The following is a 21219-nucleotide window of genomic DNA, read 5'->3' on the forward strand; positions in this document are numbered from 1 at the left end:
GGGACGAATGATTGTCTTGCGTTGCTTTCTTCAGAAATTCAAATGGCTTACGCCGAAAAAAAACAAATGGCTTCAGTATTCTTGGACATAAAGGGGGCCTTTGATTCTGTTTCAATAGAGGTTTTGTCAGACAAATTACACTCTCGGGGTTTGCCGCCTCTATTGAATAATATGTTATATAACTTGCTTTGTGAGAAACATTTGAACTTTTCTCACGGAGATTCGGCAGTAAGTCGGGTCTCTTACATGGGCCTCCCCCAGGGCTCATGTTTAAGCCCCCTTTTGTACAACTTCTATGTAAGCGACATCGACAATTGCCTTACACAAAATTGCAGCCTAAGACAACTTGCAGATGATGGAGTGGTGTCTGTCGTAGGATCAAACGAATCCGACCTGCAAGGACCCTTACAAGATACTTTGAACAATTTTTCAACCTGGGCCATTGGGCTAGGGATCGAATTCTCCACGGAGAAAACAGAGATGGTGGTTTTTTCTAGGAAGCATAGACCAGCAAAACCAAAGCTTCAACTTTTGGGTAAACCGATCACTCATGCTATGTCATTCAAGTATCTTGGGGTCTGGTTCGACTCCAAATGTACTTGGGGGGCCCATATTAGGTATCTGAGTAAAAAATGTCAACAAAGATTAAACTTTCTCCGTACAATTACCGGCACCTGGTGGGGAGCCCATCCCGAAGATCTTATTATGTTGTATCGAACAACTATTCTCTCAGTGATGGAGTATGGCAGTTTCTGTTTTCAATCAGCTGCCAAAACACACCTCATTAAACTCGAGCGAATTCAGTATCTTTGTCTCCGTATTGCGTTGGGATGTATGCCCTCAACGCATACCATGAGTCTCGAGGTTTTGGCAGGCGTACTCCCACTAAAAGATCGCTTCAATTTATTATCTCTTCGGTTCCTCATCCGGTGTAAGGTTATGAACCCATTGGTGATCGGAAATTTTGAGCAACTGAGCGAGCTAAATTTTCATTCTGGATTTATGAGCTCATATCATGAATTCATCTCCATGCAGGTTGATCCTTCTTCGTATATTCCCAACCGTGTTTGTTTTCCTGACTACATCAATTCCTCTGTACATTTCGATCTGTTCATGAAGGAGAAAATCCATGAAAATCCAGATTATCTTAGATTGGGGTTCGTTCCTACAATCTTCAATGCAAAGTATGGGCGTATCAATTGTGATAATATATACTTTACTGATGGGTCCTCTATGAATGAGTCCACAGGATTTGGAGTGTTCAACGTATTTTTTAGCACCTCCCACAGTCTTCAGAATCCTTGCTCAGTGTATATTGCTGAATTGGCAGCAATACACTGGGCGCTGGACAGCGTCGCCTCACGACCTGTTGAACACTATTACATTGTAACGGATAGTCTTAGCTCTGTCGAAGCTATCCGTTCAGTGAGGCCGGAAAAGCACTCGCCGTACTTCCTTGAGAGAATACGAGAAATTTTGAGTGCTTTATCCAGACGCTGTTATGTCATTACCTTTGTCTGGGTCCCTTCACATTGTTCAATTCCGGGTAATGAGAGGGCTGACTCATTGGCAAAGGTAGGTGCAATTGAAGGCGATATTTATCAGCGTCAAATCGCCTTCAATGAATTTTATTCTTTAGTTCGCAAAAATACCATCGCTAACTGGCAACGCAAGTAGAATGAAGATGAATTGGGCCGGTGGTTTCACTCGATTATCCCCAAGGGTAGCCTCAAACCGTGGTTCAAAAGTTTAGACTTGAGTCGGGACTTTATCCGCACCTTCTCCCGACTCATGTCCAATCACTGTTCGTTAGATGCACTACTCTTTCGTTTCAATCTTGCCAGCAGCAATCTCTGCGTTTGTGGCCAAGGTTATCACGACATCGAGCACATTGTTTGGTCGTGCGAGGTGTATCTGGTCGCCAGATCGAATTTAGAAAACTCCCTTCGGGCCCGAGGAAGACAGCCCAATGTGCCGGTGAGAGATGTTTTGGCTCGGTTAGACCTTGATTACATGTCCCATATATATGTTTTCCTTAAAGCTATAGATCTTCGTGTGTGATTGTCCCTACATCCTAATACCCTCCTTTCCTTCCTTTGCGGGTAATTCGTCCCCTTGCTATAAATAGTAGAATAAGTTGAAATGTAAATAAACTATAGATATACGAATAGATTTAAGAATTGAGTGCTCATCAACATTGTTACAATTTCCTTATATCCCATCCTTCTCCTAAAAATATGTCACCCTTCTATACTCGAGTACACCGCGAGTAATCGGTTTTCCACCTTACTAACCATAGATGTAAGAAAATTGTTTCTATATATATATATATATATATATATATATATATATATATATATATATATATATATATATATATATATATATATATATATATATATATATATATATATATATATATATATATATATAGTTTTAAAAATATATTTAAGAATTCGGCTCCTTTAAACTTAAGTAACTGAGCCTGTAAAAATAAACGAATTAAAAAAAAAAAACAGTTGCCATTTTTCGGCGTCAGAGTATTCCCTTCTATACCATTCCATATGGTACACACATTTACACAGTAGCAGCCATTTAGGCGTAAGAGTTTTCTATCTAGACCGGACAGCGGAGACAGTTGATTGATCATTGTTGAGTTATTCATAGAACAGCAACCCGATGTGTCTTGCAGAGCAGAGCAGTTGTATGGATGAATCGATCATATTTCGACCGTGGATCGATCTCCATCGCTGATGATTGTTGCGTGGACGTAGTTATTCTGTAACAACACAAAGATGGTCAATGAGGGCCCTGAGTTTCGAACTCACGATCGATCGCTTACTAAGCGAACGCGCAACCAATGTGGCTACGGAGGCCCCCTGGAATGGATCTATTGGTTCTATGAAATTTGGTTCTATAAAATTTGAATCTTTTATGAAATTTGAAATTTGGATATCTTTTTCATATGCAAAAATAATACCAAATAATTAACCAAACATTGTATTTATTCAATGCAACATTTACGTAATAATAATCTCAAAACAAGCGTTTTGCACAGTTAACCTAGAGATCCATACTCATATCATCCGCGCTAGTGTCACTCACTGGCGACGCATTGGAATCATACTCATCGAACTTCAGCTTCAATCGGGTGGGTGCTCCATCCCCACTACCTGGAATCCCGCTTCCTTCATTACCGCCACTACCACCACCGCAGCTACCACCCATCTCATCGTCCTTGGATTCAGACAGATCGTCTCCCTTACCCTCCAGATCGATATCGTCTGCTTCCTCGGCGTAAAACGGAAGCGGGGCTTCTTCCGCAAGATCCTCGATAGCGTACTTCAGGATCGTCGTAGTGAAAACATCATCCCTCTTGAGGGACAAGCTCTTGTGGAATGATTCAACCGCATCGTCCAGTTTCCCCATCAACGCCTGAACGAATCCAATCGCCGTGTACGTGGAAGCACTCAACGGTTTCAGAAACAACGCCCTCCGATGGAATTCCAACGCTTCCTCGTATTTCTTGTTTTTCCTACAGCAGTGACCCAGATTGTTCAGCAGAGGTTCCCATCGCACGGAAATGGGCTCCTGATTCGCCCTCGCCATACTCTGAACCATATCCAGCGTCGTTCGAAACACTTCCTCCGCGCTGTCATACAGCTCGTACTCGAATTTTATCACGCCCAGCTCGTGCAGCACGTAGACATCCAACGGAGCGATAGACATCGCCTGATAGAAGAACTTTTCCGCCATTTCTAAATTCTTGGTCAGCCCGCATTCCACCCCGATATACAGCAGCGGAAGATGGCAGCCTCTCATCAGCTGAGTAGCCTTAAAATATGCTGCCATCGCTTGATCGTGTTCATTCTCCTTAGCGAAGGAATGACCATAGGCTAGCCAAGCTGGCCCGTAAAGACGATCCAAAGTTGTTGCCTTCGAGAGATACCTCCGGGCGGGATCACTCTTACCAATCAGGTCGTAATAGCAGCCCACTGCGTACCAGGAAATCGCATCATCCGGATAGAAATCCACCAGCTTGTGGGCAACATAAAACAGCTTGTTGAAATCCTTCATCTCCATCAAACAGCCGATTTGCACCGTTAGGCTGCGTTTGTGGTATGGATCGCGTTTAAGAATTCTAAAAATATTTTTTATTATTTTGAGAATAACACTACACAAGAAAATATGTTGAGGAAACTCACTCATCGATCATTTTCATGCATTTCTTGTAATCACTATTGTAGAAATATTTCTCCGCCGTTGACACGACCAAGTCCACGCAATTATCAAGCCGCTCGATACAGCTCTGTATCCGAATGGTGGATGGGCTTTGCGTACTAATTGGCCTATTGATTCGGTAGGGAGTTTCCTGCTTGGAGGCATTTCCACTTCCAGGGTTGGACCGAAAAATAGAGGCTTTCGAGAGAGACGATTGTATCAGATATGAGGGAGTGTTTTTGATTTCCTCGAGGATCTTGTTCGCCGGTGACATTATTTTGTTGGGAACAGGTGTTGTGAAGCACTTCGGCAAAGCTGAAGCAACTGCCGCTGCTTTGTTACTCTCAATGTTTTTACTATTTTTCAGCTTCTCCGTTAAAACGTGAAGCAAATCCGTACTCATTGTTCCGACCGGCGTTTGCTCGATATTAGTTTGCGGGGCTATCGATTCATAGTATTTCTTAAGTTTGCTTTCGTACAGTCTTTTTAAAATTTTCTTCTCCGCATCCGAACACTGCTGCTCCATCGGAATGTGTTGCATAAGCTCTTTCTCCTCCCAAGCCATTAGCATCTCATGTTGCACCAACGCGTCCAAAGCCTCTGAACAGTAAACAGATTTATGCAGTGCTTGGACGTAACAATCCATTGCCAGTATTCGATTGTCCATCGCTTCCAAGATTTTTCCCTTCAGAAAATAAATTGACGCCAAAACGTCGTTCTTGTTGGGCTCCTCGAAAACAGGTTCTTCCGCGGTGCTTGAGTCATCCCTACCACTGGTCGCAACACTGTTCGCTAGCAGTTCACAGTCCACCGAATTTAGCGTGTCCAGCGCTTCCTGATACTCTTTCGCCTCGGTGAGACACTCCGCAGCCAAATAATGGCAGAGCAGATTTCGTTTATCCAATCCACGATTCCGAATAACGTAAGCCGCCCGATGGAACTCCCGCAGCAGAAACATACACTGAGCCAGCCAGTATACATCCCGGGGATCGTTATTACTCAGGACCGTCACTTTCTCCGCCCAAAATAGTGCCGTTTGATAGCGCCGCTAAAACGGTGGAAAACCCAAAATTTTCAACAAGTCCAACTAAACCATATTGATCACCCTTACCATATCCATAAAACTTTTCACTATCCGCCTATACGCATCAACATCCACCAGTCCTCCGGTGGCATCGGTTTGATCCGCCGCTACTGTCCCACCGGCACCGGATGATGGCACACCGACATTTCGGTTCAACGTATCGGTTCGCATGTTTGTTCCACTCTCGAAAATAGACTTAAGCATTACCTAGGGTATCGAAATTGCCACTCCTCCCTGCCGATTAGGGGATATTTTCTCCTGACTAAATTTTCTCCAATCACTGAAAGCATCAAACAGACGGAGAGAGCGTTTGTTTTGTTTTGGTTAATTTATGGAATGCGTAAATCGTTCCACTTTTGACATATCATTTTTAGATTAGTTTCGGGAATTTAGCAAACTAGATCGTTTTGGGTGGGAGGTTCAGGTACGTTAACAATGAGTTCATATAAAAGTGATTTTTTAAGCCTTATACAGTAATTTACATTTGATGCGACATTTTGCTGATTAGACAGACCTGTAATGCGACACGTTTTATTGGACATTTTTACCTCTAATTGGAAATATTGTGAATATCGAGTTCCAAATTATGGTCCCACATTGAAAGGCGCCACCAGACGACGACACTGTACCACTTCCATCGCCAATGTCCAATTACTGGTCAAAAGCGCCTCCAATGCAACACAGAGTGGTGCCTCGGCATGTCGCATTAAATGTAAATTACTATATAGTAAAAATATTTTCCGGAGTTTTTTCATTCAATTATATCTTTTTCTTCCAATAATTATCAAGAACGCTCAAAAATACACAATAGCAATATCACAGAGACACGTACTGTCTGTGAGTATACGGGTACGATTTTTCGCGCGAGTATAGGAAAGTTAAACAGATAAAAATACGAATTACACAAATTACAACATTTATTTGATTAAAAGACAAAAAAACAGGATCAATGCTTAATATTCAAATAAACATATATCGCCTGTTGTGCTTTATTTTTCTCATTTTCCAAAGTTTTTTCGTATTCAATCTGGGCTGTATCAACGATGTAATGAAAAAAAAATCTCAGTTGTCGTGACCGTTAAATATAACTATTGAAACCTGCGCGCTAGACACCAGAACCATTCTAGCATAGAGAAGGCGTTAATCTTCGAAGCGATTAATGTAAACATACACGAAATTCTCGAGCTATGATCATTTCAATGAAAACTGTGATACTCTATGGTAATAAGGTTCATTCAAAATTTTCTATATTGATCCAATTGATCGACAGATTTTCTTCGTGGTTGTCAGTTAAGTAAAATGTACCAATCGTTGGTAGGGATGTTGATTGCATCTGACATTCATTTACATGCGATTGGTAGTATGTATACGTACAGAAAATGGGAAAAAACGACCCCAAAAATTTCAAAAAGTTAGCTGATGCAAAATGCCACCTCGAAAAAACAACCCATACAAAATTTCAGCTTAATCGGATTTAAGGGAGAGTGGCGCAAAGCGTTAAAGGTTTCAGTTTTTTTGAAAATCGAAAAATCACTCAAGGGGGGAGTAAAAGAAATCGGGGTTAAAAAAAATTGTTAATGGCAAATGTCTCCGCCCAGAGAGGTATCTGAACGGAGTTCCGAAGAGTTGAGTATAGATGAGATCGAATATAGACAAAGCAGGTTTGATCTATACTGATCGATGGTTTTATTACGACTGATCCTGTTCTGCACATTTCTTGCCCTATTTATACCATTAGTCCCATAGTCATTTGAATAGCGCAATTGTTGTATGGGTTGCGTCTAGAATATTCGTCATAAACAATTACACTTTGTATAGCGGGTTCGTTTCCATCCGTTCCAATCTTTTGACAATTTGTTTCTTATTGTTTTGCATGTTGTGACTGTTTGTTTTGTGTTGTCATTCACCGCTAGTGGTAAGTATTCTGTGTTGTACAATTATGTGCAATCAATAATTATCCTTTCAGGTGATTGTTCTGAACACCCGTGGACGACGATAAAAAGGTAAGTGAATAATATGTATGTGCTCTAATTGTCCTCTTTTTACAGGTGCGGAATCGGGTCCTGGATTACCGTCTGGATGTGTTTATAGTGTGTAATAAAATGTTTTTATATGTAATGTGTAGAGTGTTAAATTGTAGGAATGTGTTATGAATAAAGTGCTTTTTATAAATAAATGTTTTTTTATATGTTCGGACTGGGCCGTAACAGCGAATGTCTTAAAATTCTTAAAATTCGAGATCTGATGTCATATTAAAAAAAAATTACTCATTTTTTTCGGAACATGGGACAAAACTTATGGTTTTGGATGCCAATAAATATGGTTACCTTGATTTTTCATCAAAAACATTTGGCACTAAAAAAATATAAAAACCCCGATTTCCAGTGATTTTTCGGGTTTCAAAAAACTCAAATTTTACCGTCTGCGACAATAGTAAATGAAGTCCGATTAAGCTTATAGTTAAAGCTAACCCAGCATTCCCATTCCCCCATACATTTGTTCTGTCCATTTGTGTGCTTTTCCGAACAGAGCTGTCAATAACGGGCAACTTATGAGGCACTAGAATAGAAGCAACGAAGGGGGAAAACGAAAAAAGAATATTTGGGAAGTAAACTCCACCCTTGCATAGTGAGTAAACTGTCGCAGGCGAATTGCATCTCCTCTGAGGAAAATTCTCTGAATCTTTTTGTGCCCGAAACAGTAAAGGTCGCTTAGTCTGCTTGTTTTGTGTTTTATGTTTTCCCTCGAGCTGTGAACGCTAGCGAATATTTCACATAAAAAGGGTTTCGATGTTTCATTTTTATCGCTGCAACTGTGTGCATTTGTTAGACGCGTGTTTGATGCTTGTTGAATGGCAATGCACGGAAGATGTCTCTCGTTAAATACTCAGTGTAATGCATTGATATAAAGAACACAAACACAAGCATTGATATAAAGAACGCAAACACAAGAATCGAATATAGAATCATTTCGAGAATCGTTGCTTCTCGAAATGATTCTATAAAACCATACAAGCCATCAAAACTTTTCAGGTTCTCCGGAAATTTTTACTAAAGAGTTGTTTATGGAATTTCGACATATTCGCAAATAATATCCGAAATGATAAACCAACAAATTAAAAAAAAGAATGCGGAGCCCTACGTCCTAAGCGGTCGTGTCTCGGATACAACCCCTTGATTTTTTTTTTGAAAATCCCGACTTCCTTTACTCTTCTCGATTTCAAAAAACTCAAATTTGACCGCTTTGCGCCACTCTTTCTTAGGTCCGATTGAGACGATATTTTGCACAGGGTGTTTTTTCGATCATTTTTTTTGTGGGGTAATTTTTTGAAATTCGAGATGACCATTTTCATTGGCACCCTAATGTACATGCTTCGAACGCTTCGAACCTAGGTAGTGCAGACTGAATCAAAACGGCTGTCAAAAAAGATCCAATTGAAATGTCAAAAGAGATCCAACGATCAGTGTTATTTTTCTTATGATAATCAACACTATAAAAAGGGTATTGTTATCAAGGGCAAAAATAATTAATATTATAAAATGAACGAACTACATTTTTTCCGTCAATTGTTTAATTGACCATTGCATCTCTGAAAGAGCATCTCAGCCTTTCACTGAGCAACGCATTTTTAATGTCCCCTTTCTTTGACATAATTTTTTTTCCGAACGAAATAAAAACAAACGAAGTCAGAGTCACGTAAATGTTTACTCCTGCGATTTGAAAATATTCGATAAAAAGTGGAACGAAGGGATGTCAGATGATTTTTTTAGAAAAGTCTGTAAAAACAATGTCTGTTAAAATTGTGGAAAAGTCTGTAAAAGTGTGCAGATCTATAGAAATGTCTTTTAACATTAATTTTCACATATTCATTAATACTTTGTACATCGCGATGCATGTAATATTGTATTTTGTATATATACAGCCATTCCATGCCAAACCGATTGAATGGTTCTCAGATTTTCGTCAAAAGCGATAATTTTGTTCTTTATCGTAAAACATTAGACCCATATTTTTTTTATTTTTTTCATTAGGGTGTCCATTTCCATGATAGGGTGGTCCAAAAAATGATTTTTTTTTCCACTTTTTCCCAAAAATGACTTTTTTAAAAAATTCATAACTTTCGAACCATTTAACCGATTTAGATGAACGACATATCAAATTGAAGCCGCTGAGCTTTAATTGAAAAATATTGAACTTGAATATGGTTCCTATTTTAGTAATTATTGATTGTAGTCATTTTTTAAAGTTCTCATGGCTTTGGTCTAGGGGGCGCTATATTGTTTTTATATTTTTTCTTGAAAGATGAAATTTTTTTTTCATAAAATATCTCGATATTAGAGATGCTATTTTCTCGTTTTTTGAGATATGATTTTTCAAAATTAATCGATGGTTCGAAAAACAAATTTTTCCCATTTTTCCTACTACAAAAATTCATAACTTTTGAACTATTGGACCGATTCATATCATCGACAATTCGAGGCTTACGAGTTATTTTTCTTTGAAAAAAACTACTTTTATGCGAAAAATTTGAATTTTTGTTTTTGTAATTATTGATTGAGTCGGTTTCTCATAGTTTTCTCGATTAAAGATAGAGGGCGCTAGATTTTTTATATTTTTATGGAGGATCATTTATATAACATATCTCGATATCAGAAATGCTATAATTATCGTTTTAAAGTTGATTAATTTTGTAAATTCAACATGTTTCATGTCTTCGATCAATATTCCTATGTTTTCAAAGTTTCAAAGTTTGCTTATTGGCTTCAATTTAATATATCGATCATCTAAATCGGTTCAGTAGTTCATATGTTATGATTTTTTGCAGAAAGTCATTTTTGGACAAAGGGAGAAAAAAGATTTTTTGAACCACCACTTTGAAAAATTATATCTAAAAAACGAAAAAATATCATCTCTGTTATCGAGATATGTTTTGTAATAAATCCCCAGCTTTCAAGAAAAAATATTAAAAAAATATAGCGCCCTCTAGTCCAAAGTCAGAAAAAAAATAAAAAACGACTACAATCAATAATTACTAAAATAAAGTTATTTTTTTCGCAAGTTTAATATTTTTAGTTATTTAGGCTGGGTCATTTGTTTCAATTTGATATGTTTTTTTTTGTCTGCGATTTATAAAAATCAGCATTTCTTCGTTGATATATTGGACAGTGTTGTTCGATGTTCGATGTTGTTTAAATACTTAGAAGACTTAGTCCTGACTCTAACTTAACTATTTTTATATAAATCTCCTTGCATTTCAGCAAAAAAAAATCTTATCCAGAGCAGAAAATAATTATCAGAGACAATTTTCGTTCAAGATTTTTCCCTATCAGCAGTGGATTCAATTTTTTAATTGATTGTGAATAATCGTATGCTCTCTTTCGTCTGAAATGATGTCAGGGCAAAAGTACTTATGTGTATGAGTTCCAAACTTCATACACACTAGATGGGCCAACCAGAAAGTCTGCCGGACCACATCTTTTTTGTGATGAATAGAGCCTCTCATTTTTCAAAAACCTGTGAAATATTGTTATATCCAAAAAGTCTGCAACAAAAATAAAAAGTGTTTTACAAATATGTCTGTAAATTTAAAAAAACATATTCGTAAATCTGGCGTCTCTGGTGGTCTGAGAATTTATTGCAAGAAATCGATTGAAAACATGCACGAATTTGTTTGAAAATGAAGTGGATTGAGTCCGCATCACTTAGCTTCGAACACACCTAGCGTAATGAATACTGGGCTTAATAATATCTCCCACACCTACTAATCCAAAACACTCTGATGACAGCCAAGTTATCTACATAACAGAAAATAGCCAACCCATCGATACAAAGAAGAAACAGCAAACTAATCAAAAGTGATACAGCGGAAAGTAACAGCCTCTGTGCATTCTCAATTATTTCTCCGGCATAATTGCTGACGAAGACAGTTTTTGTTACCGTGTTTAATCTGTTTGCTTGCTAGACTTTGGTTCTATTTATAGATTGAATCCATAAAATTTGACCAAACAGCAATAAATTCGCGTTTTCCAGAGAAGTGCAGCGCAAGACGACGAAAATTGTGCTGCAAAATGATGGTGAGTAAAACGCTTGATAAAGACGTGCACCACTGATAAGGAGAGGCGTTTCGACTGTTGTCATTATCTTCCGCAGGATGGAATGATTGAGGAGAATGGCAATGGCACTACTCTGGGTGGGACGCAGGATTTATTGCCACCGCAGAAAATCTCCGCCGGGAATGGACCGACCGATGGGCAGCAGCAGATTCAGGGAAATAATAACAAGATAGACCCGGCGGCACTCCCTCCCAACTCGCTGCTGGTGAGTCATTCAATTAGTGAATTGGATTAGCTTACAAACGTAACGATGTTTGTTTTGGTTACAGGTTGATATTTCGGATGCACTGAGCGAGAAGGAACGTGTCAAGTTTACCGTCCACACGAGAACCAATTTGGCTGGCTTCGCCAAATCAGATTTTCTGGTGGTTCGACAGCACGAGGAGTTCGTTTGGCTGCACGATCGCTTCGAAGAGAACGAAGAGTATGCCGGCTACATCATTCCGCCGTGTCCTCCACGACCAGATTTCGATGCGTCTAGGGAAAAACTGCAGCGACTTGGAGAAGGCGAAGGGAATATGACCAAGGAGGAATTCAAGAAGATGAAGCAAGAGCTGGAGGCGGAATATTTGGCAACCTTCAAGAAGACGGTCGCAATGCATGAAGTGTTCCTAACACGCTTGGCTTCCCATCCGATTTTCCGGAATGACGCCCACCTGAAGGTGTTTCTCGAGTTCGACCAGGATCTGTGTGCGAAGCTGAAGAAAAAGATTGACGTGTTTGGGGGTTTGATGAGAAGCATAGGGAAAACCACCGACGAGATATATCTCGGAGCGACGGTGAAAGACGTTAACGATTTCTTCGAGCATGAGCTGCAGTTTCTGGGCGAGTATCATGCACATTTGAAGGAAGCGGCCGCCAGGACGGAAAGGATGACCCATAAGCACAAGGAGGTGGCCGATTCGCACATCAGAATCTCAACCGCACTGACGACACTTTCGACAGCCGAACACGGTTGTATGGAGAAGTTTCTTGCCAAGACGTCCGACATTTTCGAGAAGATAAGGGTGAGGATTTGGACTTGCCCTTGTTGTAGGGTTACTTCATATATATATATATATATATATATATATATATATATATATATATATATATATATATATATATATATATATATATATATATACATTTTTTTTTGAAGAATATGGAAGGGCGCGTTGCTAGCGACCAGGATCTTAAGCTTGGTGATACCCTACGATATTACCAGCGTGACAGTAATGCTGCTAAGGCGTTGCTCATCCGTCGCCTTCGATGTCTGGCAGCCTACGAAGCAGCGAACCGGAATCTCGAGAAATCCCGAGCCAAAAATAAGGATGTCCACGCGGTGAGTTGAGTGATTTATCGCGTAACTTTCACGCAATTTCCAAATAACAATTTACGCTGCGTTTTTCGTTTACACTACCCAAAAACTGATACCGTTCCGTTTTGTTCGTTTACTCACAATTCACCGATAATACTAAAACTAAAAATTTATCTCATCCGTGCCCGAAGCCATTGGAGGTTCAAGAGGTACAAACAATGCAATTTCTTTGGAAAGATTGCATGGCAGTTTTGGTTTCCGTTAATTTTCTAGACGATTGATTACTGCTTGCATTTTATTTTTGTTTGTTGGACGATAGAAATGAAATCGTTTTCTTGATAGGCAAACACTTGCATCGAAACAGTTATGCATGGCTGCTTCCTTGCGAGTACATCTATAGAGCAGGGGTTCTCAAAGTGGTCGATATCGACATTAGACGTTTGTAAAAAAGTGACAGTTAAAACCAATTTTGTTTTTGTTTGAACATAATCTGATATTATAATGTCGAGTTTTGGTAGAAGTACTGAAATTTTATAGTAAAAAAAATGTCGAAGGGTAGATCAATCAATGAACAGTTCTGCGATTGGCCCCATAAACGCGCGCTTAGTTAGAAAACGTGGATGTGATAAAGAAAAATAAATTTTGGGCGGGACGAAGTTTGTCGGGTCAGCTAGTTAAATATAAAACATGTCGGCAAAAATCCAGATTTTTGATTTTCCAACATCCAGATTTCTGTTCAATACACCTGACAACTTAACAACTTATGGCTTAACCCTTCATAAGGCCGTGGAAATTAGGCATGAATCAACTCAAACTTCGGAGAATATAATCCTTACATGAAGAACACATTATCTTTGACAAAAAATAAACTGTTGAAACAGTTGGTGGCAATATAGTTGTCACTGCCCGTCAACCCAAAAAACACTGCTTGCCGCTGCCTTGTAAGCTCATATTATTGTGCTTTTGGTTATACAAACCTTAAAACAATATCTCTAGTGCTGCGATTTTTTTTTTTACATAGACTTGCAAAGAAAAAGCAAAGATTTGAATTTTTCATCAAATACATCATTTCTTATTGCAGAAACTGCATGAACTTACATAGTAGATCGTAAACAGAGGGTTTACAGTGAAAAACTTAACAACTTGTTGTAGAGATGGGCAAAACGATTCATTTCAGTGAGAGGCTCAGAGCCGTGCGCTCAATGAAAAGAGCCGGCTCATTTGAGCGGCTCGACGGCTCTTTTCAAGAACTGGTTTATTCGGATATGTAAAGAATGAAAGACATAAAAAATAAGGTTTAAAACAATAATCAGTGCAGAGAAAAGTAAAAATATTACTTTACTGAAGGTTTTCTCTGATATATTTCATCACAATGATCTTCTTTATTTTTTTTTATTTATAAACATTATCTTTACAATATTATCTGATGAGAGTCTACTACATCTTTCACTGCAAACTTGTCTTGCTTTCGGAAAAACTCACTCACATGGTACTGAAGTCGCCGGAATGCATAGTATTTTAAAAAAAGAAAAGGGTAGAGCCGCGGAAAGATAGATTTCCTTTCATTCCACCAAAACGAAGGGTCGCTTAGTCTCAGCGAATGTGGTTCCGCTAATTGTTTATCTACAATAGATGTTGCAGCAGCTTTTGGATCATGTGAGGTCTAAGATTGCCAACCAATGCATCAAAATCCTCCCGTACAGATGACAGCGCTTCATTACCAACGATTTGTGATAGTTTCGTAGGTGTGTATTCTATGGATGTCTTTTTTAGCATCCTTATTGACTCTGACCTTTGTTTGCCTAACAAATTCTTTCGATTTCTTACAGTATGAATAAGACAAAAACAAGAAATAGATTTTTTTTTTAAATTGACCATCACTTAATGCTGAAATTGGGGTCTATTGCCCAAAATAGTTTGAGAACCCCTGATCTAGAGTTTCATAGTCTTATAGCTTGCGTGTTCGAAAATCTGGTTGAAAACTGTCATACTGATGATGGATTTATTTGTGAATAAATAGGCGGAGTCGGCACAAACACAAGCCTGCGAGAAATTCGAATCGATGTCCGCCCGCGGGAAGGAGGAATTGGTCAGCTTCCGGCTGCGCCGGGTTTCAGCGTTCAAGAAAAGGTAGGTCGGATCATTTTGATTACGTTTTCAGAACCTCGGAACAATTAATCCAACCAACGATTGCTTCAGCCTCATCGAGCTGGCCGAGCTGGAGATGAAACACGCCAAAACGCAGTACGAGTTCCTGCGCCAGTCGCTTCTATCCTTGCAGGAGATAGTTTAGACGGCTGCGAAACAACCTTCGTGTACATTGGCACGAAAGAAAGAGGGTAACCGCGAACGTCAAACAACCGCTGGAAAGATATCGAAATTTACCGGACAGAAAAAAATCGGTAACCGTGCTTCTTCGCTGGCGACGGTGTGTGCTCGTTTGGAACCGTATTTGCAAACATATATGAAGCGTAGTTATATACATAAACTGGTGTCGTGATATATTTTTCGAAGCGGAATCCGACCGCTGTAATCCAAACCGGGAACCGAAGAACCGTTGGCTGCAGTCAACTCCATTTGGGAACGAATCTTGTTGAGGGTATGGAGCATACGCAAAAACAATAAACGAACATTGGTGAAGCAAAGGAGAGAAATTATCGTTGTAAGTAACATTAATTTTCTGGAAGGAAACTGTAATTCCATTTTTGGTAATATTTGTACTAATTTTTATAAGCTTATTCCAACGACATATCCTTTATATTGTTCTCGTTGATCATTTGTATGAGAGTTGAGTTTCAGTTCTGAACTGTTCCATCGCAAGCAAGGAAGCAAGAGTTTTTTAATTCATATTACATTCTTTACTATCTTAGTATTTTCGATGTAGAAAATTGAGAACTTTATAGTCTTTTTTTTTTGATACGCTGAAACGAATATATTTATGAATGTGTCCCATTTAAGTTGTTAGATATATATGACGCAAAACACAAGAAAAACTTTACATATTCAATCTGTTAATGGAAATAATCGTACCATCATGAAGAAGAATTAACACCCAGATGCTGTCTTTTTTATGATTATTACACTTATTATATTTCAATTCTGTGAGAAATAATAAAATATTATGTATATCATTGTGAAATTATATATATATATGACCGGAAGGGTTGTTTACTGTCCGAATTCATTGACTACCGATAGAAGATGAAGCCGGTGCGGAGAAGGACTCGATCGGTGTAGTAAAAGGGAAGCACCTAAGAGAAAGTAAGAAAATCATCCATCGGCAGCCGACTAGAGTGGCCTCTAAACCTTGAAACTTGAGCAATACGTGCACCTGATGATAGTCAGAGCTTGGGATCAGTTATTCCCCACCTACAAAACCGTAGTGCTTACAACGAACGAACGTGTTGAATGAATTACAGTCCATGTCCGTGAGTTAGACGAGAATTTCCAGGTGCTTGCGCAAAATCGATTTGCGACGTTGCCTTTTCAGGTGACGCCATTTTGACGTAGGATTACGTCTTTTGGGAACATATTGGGGGTACAAATTGATAAGTGAAAGTAGACCGCATCGTAAAAAAAGTTCAATTTCAAACGCTTATTGCTCAGTCATTTCGGGATGGTTTGATGAGATTTTTGCGTCAATCGATTTCACCACTCCATAACATTTTCTTCAATTGATTAAAATAATGTAAGGTACACCGGGGCAAGTTGAAATTGAAAATAGGGGCTGTCCACATTCCACGTGGACAACTTTAGGAAGGGTAGGGGTTACGAAAATGTCCACGCTTGTCCACGGTGAGGGGGTAGGGATATGGTTAATGTCCACGTGGACACGTGGAATAAATATTCAACAAAATGAAATCTAATCTAAATGTTTAAAAACAATGAAATCTATTTCTTCTTTTCAAGAATTTTCAAACTTCCCGATCATTTTTGTTCTGCGTATTGAACAATAAAATGTTTGAGCTGCCTTATTTATTTTTCAAATACTTGTCAATGTGGACACAATGGTACAATTCGTGGTTTTTTGAAAATGCTTAAAATGAAGTTGCCACCAAAGTAAATAATCTAATAATTTGGTGTCAGAGAACGAATCATACAGCAGATTGTGAAGATTTATCAGGTTGATCAAGAGCTTCTCGATAAAATAACAAATATTACATAATACTCGCTCACAATAAGGGAGAAATGGGCCGGCACAAGATTAAACTGTATCGGGATAACAAACGCCCCAGGACATCAGCAAAAAATAAATAAATCTGGTAACATTTTGGTGTAGGCGATCGACATTTAAGAGCTCGGTTGGATATAGGTTGTATATAGAACAGTGGTGGCGAAATTAAGAATATAGTTGAAAATTCTTCCATACAATTGAATAATTGAATAAATAACGTACCCATACCATGAAATTTGACATTTGATTTTTATGTATTGGGTAAACCGGTGAGTAGCCAAAAAACTTTGAAATAACTCGATTGCGAGTAGCCCCATTCATGTAAATGTTAAATTTCGTCGTATGGGTACTTTCATAATTCTTCGGATCGTTTGTCGGTTACTCGGTTGCGTATAAACCCGACTTAACTGATGGAAATTTTTTCAAGTGTCTTATGAGAGAGAACGGGATGTATAAACTCTTAACTACTTCTATCCAAATTTGCAAGAGAATAATTACCCCTGTCTGAAACAGCGCCTGATGTGGGTTGTAGGACCTACATCGCCAGGTAATGGAGCATCGGTATCCTTTGATAGTGAGTGCTTCCTTTGTATGTTCTAGCTACTATTTTCGGTAGAAACCATGTCTTTTCATGCCATGTAGCGTCAAATGAGCAAATAATGTCATCTGTTCCCGAACGCTTTAAATGGAAGCCGACATCTCTTTCTTTTTTTCTTTGTTTCATCTTTTTTGGGATTGCACAAAAAAAGGTCCAAACGACGTCAACGGGGATCGAGCCAATGCCGGCTGGGATGCAAGACTGTTTTACACGACCACGCTATATTTGTTTATTTTTTGTTAGGATTACCATTTCCATTTTAGGGTGGTCCGAAAAATCCATATTTTTGCATTTTCGCCAAAAATGACTTTTTTCAACAATTCATAACTTTCGAACCACTGGATCTATTCAGATGTTCGACATGTTAAATTAAAACCAATTAGCTGGTCTTTTTTTGGAAAAATACTACAGTTACAGAAAATTTGAATCATGTTTTCGTTATTATTTATTGTATTATTTTTTTTTTAGTTTTCATGGTCTCGGGACCAAAGGCGCTATATTTTTTTATATTTTTTCTGGGAAACTGAGGATTTTTCATATAACATATCTCGAAACCAGAGAGGCGTTTTTTTTCGTTTTTGAGTTATGATTTTTCAAAGTTAAACGATGGTTTGAAAAATATTTTTTTCCCTCTTTTTACGTAGGACTACGTCTTTCATTTCTATACCGGGGTGTAAAATCAAAGTTTCGAAAACGAAAGCGTTACGCCGGAGACCGAGATTTTGAGCGTTAATAGCTCCTAAACAACTGAATGAAATGGTATAATAAACACTTCATTCGAAAGATAAAATGTCTAAGCGTTATACACTTGTTACTTTTTGATCCAAAAACTTGTTTCAATAGTCTTAAAATTGCTTTCAAAACAGGCTATTGAAATCACCAATCGGTATATAAGCGAGTGCCGCTCGGAAATCCACTCAGTTATAATTGAACAGCGATTGGAGCATGTTGTCGCTGTTGTGGTGAAGCTCTTCGTTTATCATGAAAGCGCGGATGAACGGTGTCACCAAGAGCCTGTTTAATCCATCAGGAGGAGAGTGATGCGGTTCCCCGGGGAGAGATCGGAGCAACCGCCACACACACACATACACGCACGGAACTCTTCGTTTGGATGCCATTCAGCATCGAGAAATTTCCGGAAAGATTCAATCGTTGCTGAAAAATAATCTGCCAGTTCCCCTAGGAACTGAAAAATACATTCATGCGAAAGAGTTCATTTTAATGTTTTCTATCCATGTAACACTGCGACCAAATATTTTTCAATTAAGTGCTATTAACAGGTGGTTATATAGTTAGCATTAACTACTTTTGGGCTTCGAGTATCGAGGAAAATCTGGAAAGAACTAATCGTTGCTGAAAAAAACTCTGCCAGTTCCCCTGGGAATTGAAAAATACATTGATGCGAAAAAGTTTATTTTTAATGTTTTCTAACCATATAACACAGCGACCAAATACATTTGATTTTGTAATTTTTCAATCAAGTGTAATTAGCAGGAAAGCTTCTGAAGATTATTCTTGCCCATCAGTAGGATATTTTCGTATCCAATATTGTATACGCGCGGAACGGAAAATGTTTCGCATCGCGAAAATTATATAATTTTCAGTCAATTATTGCTCAGTCGCCGAAAGTTTTCCATTGCCATCGTAAAACACACCTTCTCTCGATTCAATCACGCACAAAAAGCATACTTAAGCGATATTCTGGTGGTGAAACGCATTCATTTTTTGCGAGGACATCGACAAGACAACATCGTTACTGAACGTGCTGGACGAGCTGGACGGCGAGGGATCGAGGGATTCATTACCTAAATGCCATCCAGCATCGAGAAGATTCCGGAAAGATTATCGTTGCTGAAAAATAATCTGCCAATTCCCCTGGGAATTGAAAAATACATTCATGCGAAAGAGTTTTTCTTAAATGTTTTCTACCATATAACGCTGCGACCAAATAGTTTTGGTTTTGTGATTTTTCAATCAAGTGCAATTAACAGGTGCTTACATATGACATATAACGCTGCGACCAAATACATTTGATTTTGTGATTTTTTCAATCAAGTGCAATTAGCAGGAAAGCTTCTGAAGATTATTCTTCCCCATCAGTACGATATTTTCGTATCCAATAATGGATGGATAAAACCTTGTACCTTCAACGTAACGCTCTCGTTTTCGAAGTCCCTCAAATATTCATTTATTCATTCATTCAGAATGGATTCAGATTCAAACAAATGATCACTGAAGTAACGATAGTCCTACGTCACTATTGTGGTTATACCATAGATAAAACTCACTTCCTGTTTTTTGCAACCTAAAAATTCTTAACGTTTGATCTACTGGACCGATTCAGATGATCGTCACATAAAATTAAAGCCGTTTAGATAGCCATTTTTTGAAAAATATTACACTTGCGAAAAAAATGGATGTTGATTTCGTAATTATTTATTGTATTAGTTTTTTTATAGTTTACATGGTTTCGGGACCAAGGATGCTATATTTTTTTATATTTTTTCTTGAGAGCTGAAGTTTTTTTTACATAACATGTCCAAAAATCAGAGATGTGTTATATTTTAAGTTATGGTTTTTCAAAGTTAACATGTTTTCAGTCTTCGTTCAATATTTCTATGCGACTAGACTGGATGTATGCGACTGAAATTCAATTAATTGGCAAATGTATCATTTTTTCTAAAAAGGCTAGCAAAAATTGATACTTCAAATTTTTCTTTGAGCCATTTTTGTGAAAATTTTTTGAAGTAGAGGATTTATCGAAATAAGCATCCGAGCACTCTTTGTCCCACCAAGGAGCACGAAATTTCGCACCAGGGAAAATTTTCTTGTTGTGTTGTAAATCAAGCAGGCAAAGAAATCACATTCTTCAAGAGGTGGGAATTCAGGTGTCGAATTGATGAGCTCTATATAGTATCAGCTAATTATCCCAGTCAGTTAAGATCGTTCACAACTTCGACCAATTATTCTGGGCACATCTCATTGGCAGAAGAAACAAGGATTGATAGTTAATTGCTATCGTGACGATCTTGGATTAGGGCAGAAGTACCTATTATCGCAATAGTAATTTTATGGTTGAAGTTTTAAAATATCAGTAATCTGGTCTTTTGCACGTTTGTGTTTGCGTGTTGACCGTTGAGTGTCGAGCGTTGAGCGTCTTACATTAAGGGTGCCAAATTAGAAAACAGGTCACGTTTTTATAAAATAAAGTTAACGTTAATAACTATTTTTGCTGCGAACGGATTTCAACGATTTGCATACCAGTCGAATCGGAAATTTTCTAAGATTTGTTTCATATGCTATACATTACAATCCAATAGTCTTTATATGGTTTAAATTGATGAAAATTGTAAGCATTCCTATTTCCCCATACATTTATCCTGTCCATTTGCGTGCTTTCCCGAACAGAGCTGTCAACAACGAGCAACTTATGCAGCCGCTATAATAGAAACAACAAAGGGGAATGGCGAAAAGAGAATATTTGCGAAGTGAATTCCACCCTTGTCTTCGATACTTTTAGCTGCCATTCGTATTTGCTCTCGTGCGCATCGGCTCTGTTCTGATACAGCGAGCTCCTAGCTTTGTTGACGGTTTTGACCGAGAGTTGAGAAACTATTTTTAATAAAAGGTCATTCTCGCGATGTTTCATTTTTTCATCTAACAGATGTACACAGTTGCGGCATGTTTGATGCTTGCTGAATGGCGATGCACGGAAGATGCCTCTCGTTG

General features: G+C 38.4%; 2 protein-coding genes across 3 annotated transcripts; one reads left to right on the plus strand and one right to left on the minus strand.

Moving 5' to 3' along the window:
• Window positions 1–2987: 2987 nt before the first annotated feature.
• LOC129772985 (cell division cycle protein 16 homolog) lies at window positions 2988–5652 on the minus strand. Its single transcript, XM_055776537.1, has 3 exons — window positions 5333–5652; window positions 4206–5269; window positions 2988–4141 (listed from the first exon to the last, which is right to left on the minus strand). Exons 1-3 carry the CDS (start codon window positions 5507–5509, stop codon window positions 3064–3066), a joined length of 2319 nt encoding a protein of 772 aa, XP_055632512.1. The 5' UTR covers window positions 5510–5652; the 3' UTR covers window positions 2988–3063.
• Window positions 5653–11117: 5465 nt separating this feature from the next.
• LOC129768522 (sorting nexin-32) lies at window positions 11118–15846 on the plus strand. Of its 2 annotated transcripts, XM_055770236.1 has the most exons (7): window positions 11118–11379; window positions 11456–11623; window positions 11688–12425; window positions 12560–12742; window positions 12910–12927; window positions 14739–14848; window positions 14918–15846. In XM_055770236.1, the coding sequence occupies exons 1-7, from the start codon at window positions 11374–11376 to the stop codon at window positions 15009–15011; spliced, it is 1317 nt and encodes a 438-aa protein (XP_055626211.1). In that variant the 5' UTR covers window positions 11118–11373; the 3' UTR covers window positions 15012–15846. The 2 variants fall into 2 exon arrangements, with proteins under 2 accessions (XP_055626211.1, XP_055626220.1); XM_055770245.1 differs by lacking the exon at window positions 12910–12927 and having other exon boundaries at window positions 11119–11379.
• The last annotated feature ends 5373 nt before the right edge of the window (window positions 15847–21219 follow it).

Source organism: Toxorhynchites rutilus, chromosome 1 (genome assembly GCF_029784135.1).
Source record: "Toxorhynchites rutilus septentrionalis strain SRP chromosome 1, ASM2978413v1, whole genome shotgun sequence".
NCBI classification, from domain to species: domain Eukaryota; kingdom Metazoa; phylum Arthropoda; class Insecta; order Diptera; family Culicidae; genus Toxorhynchites; species Toxorhynchites rutilus.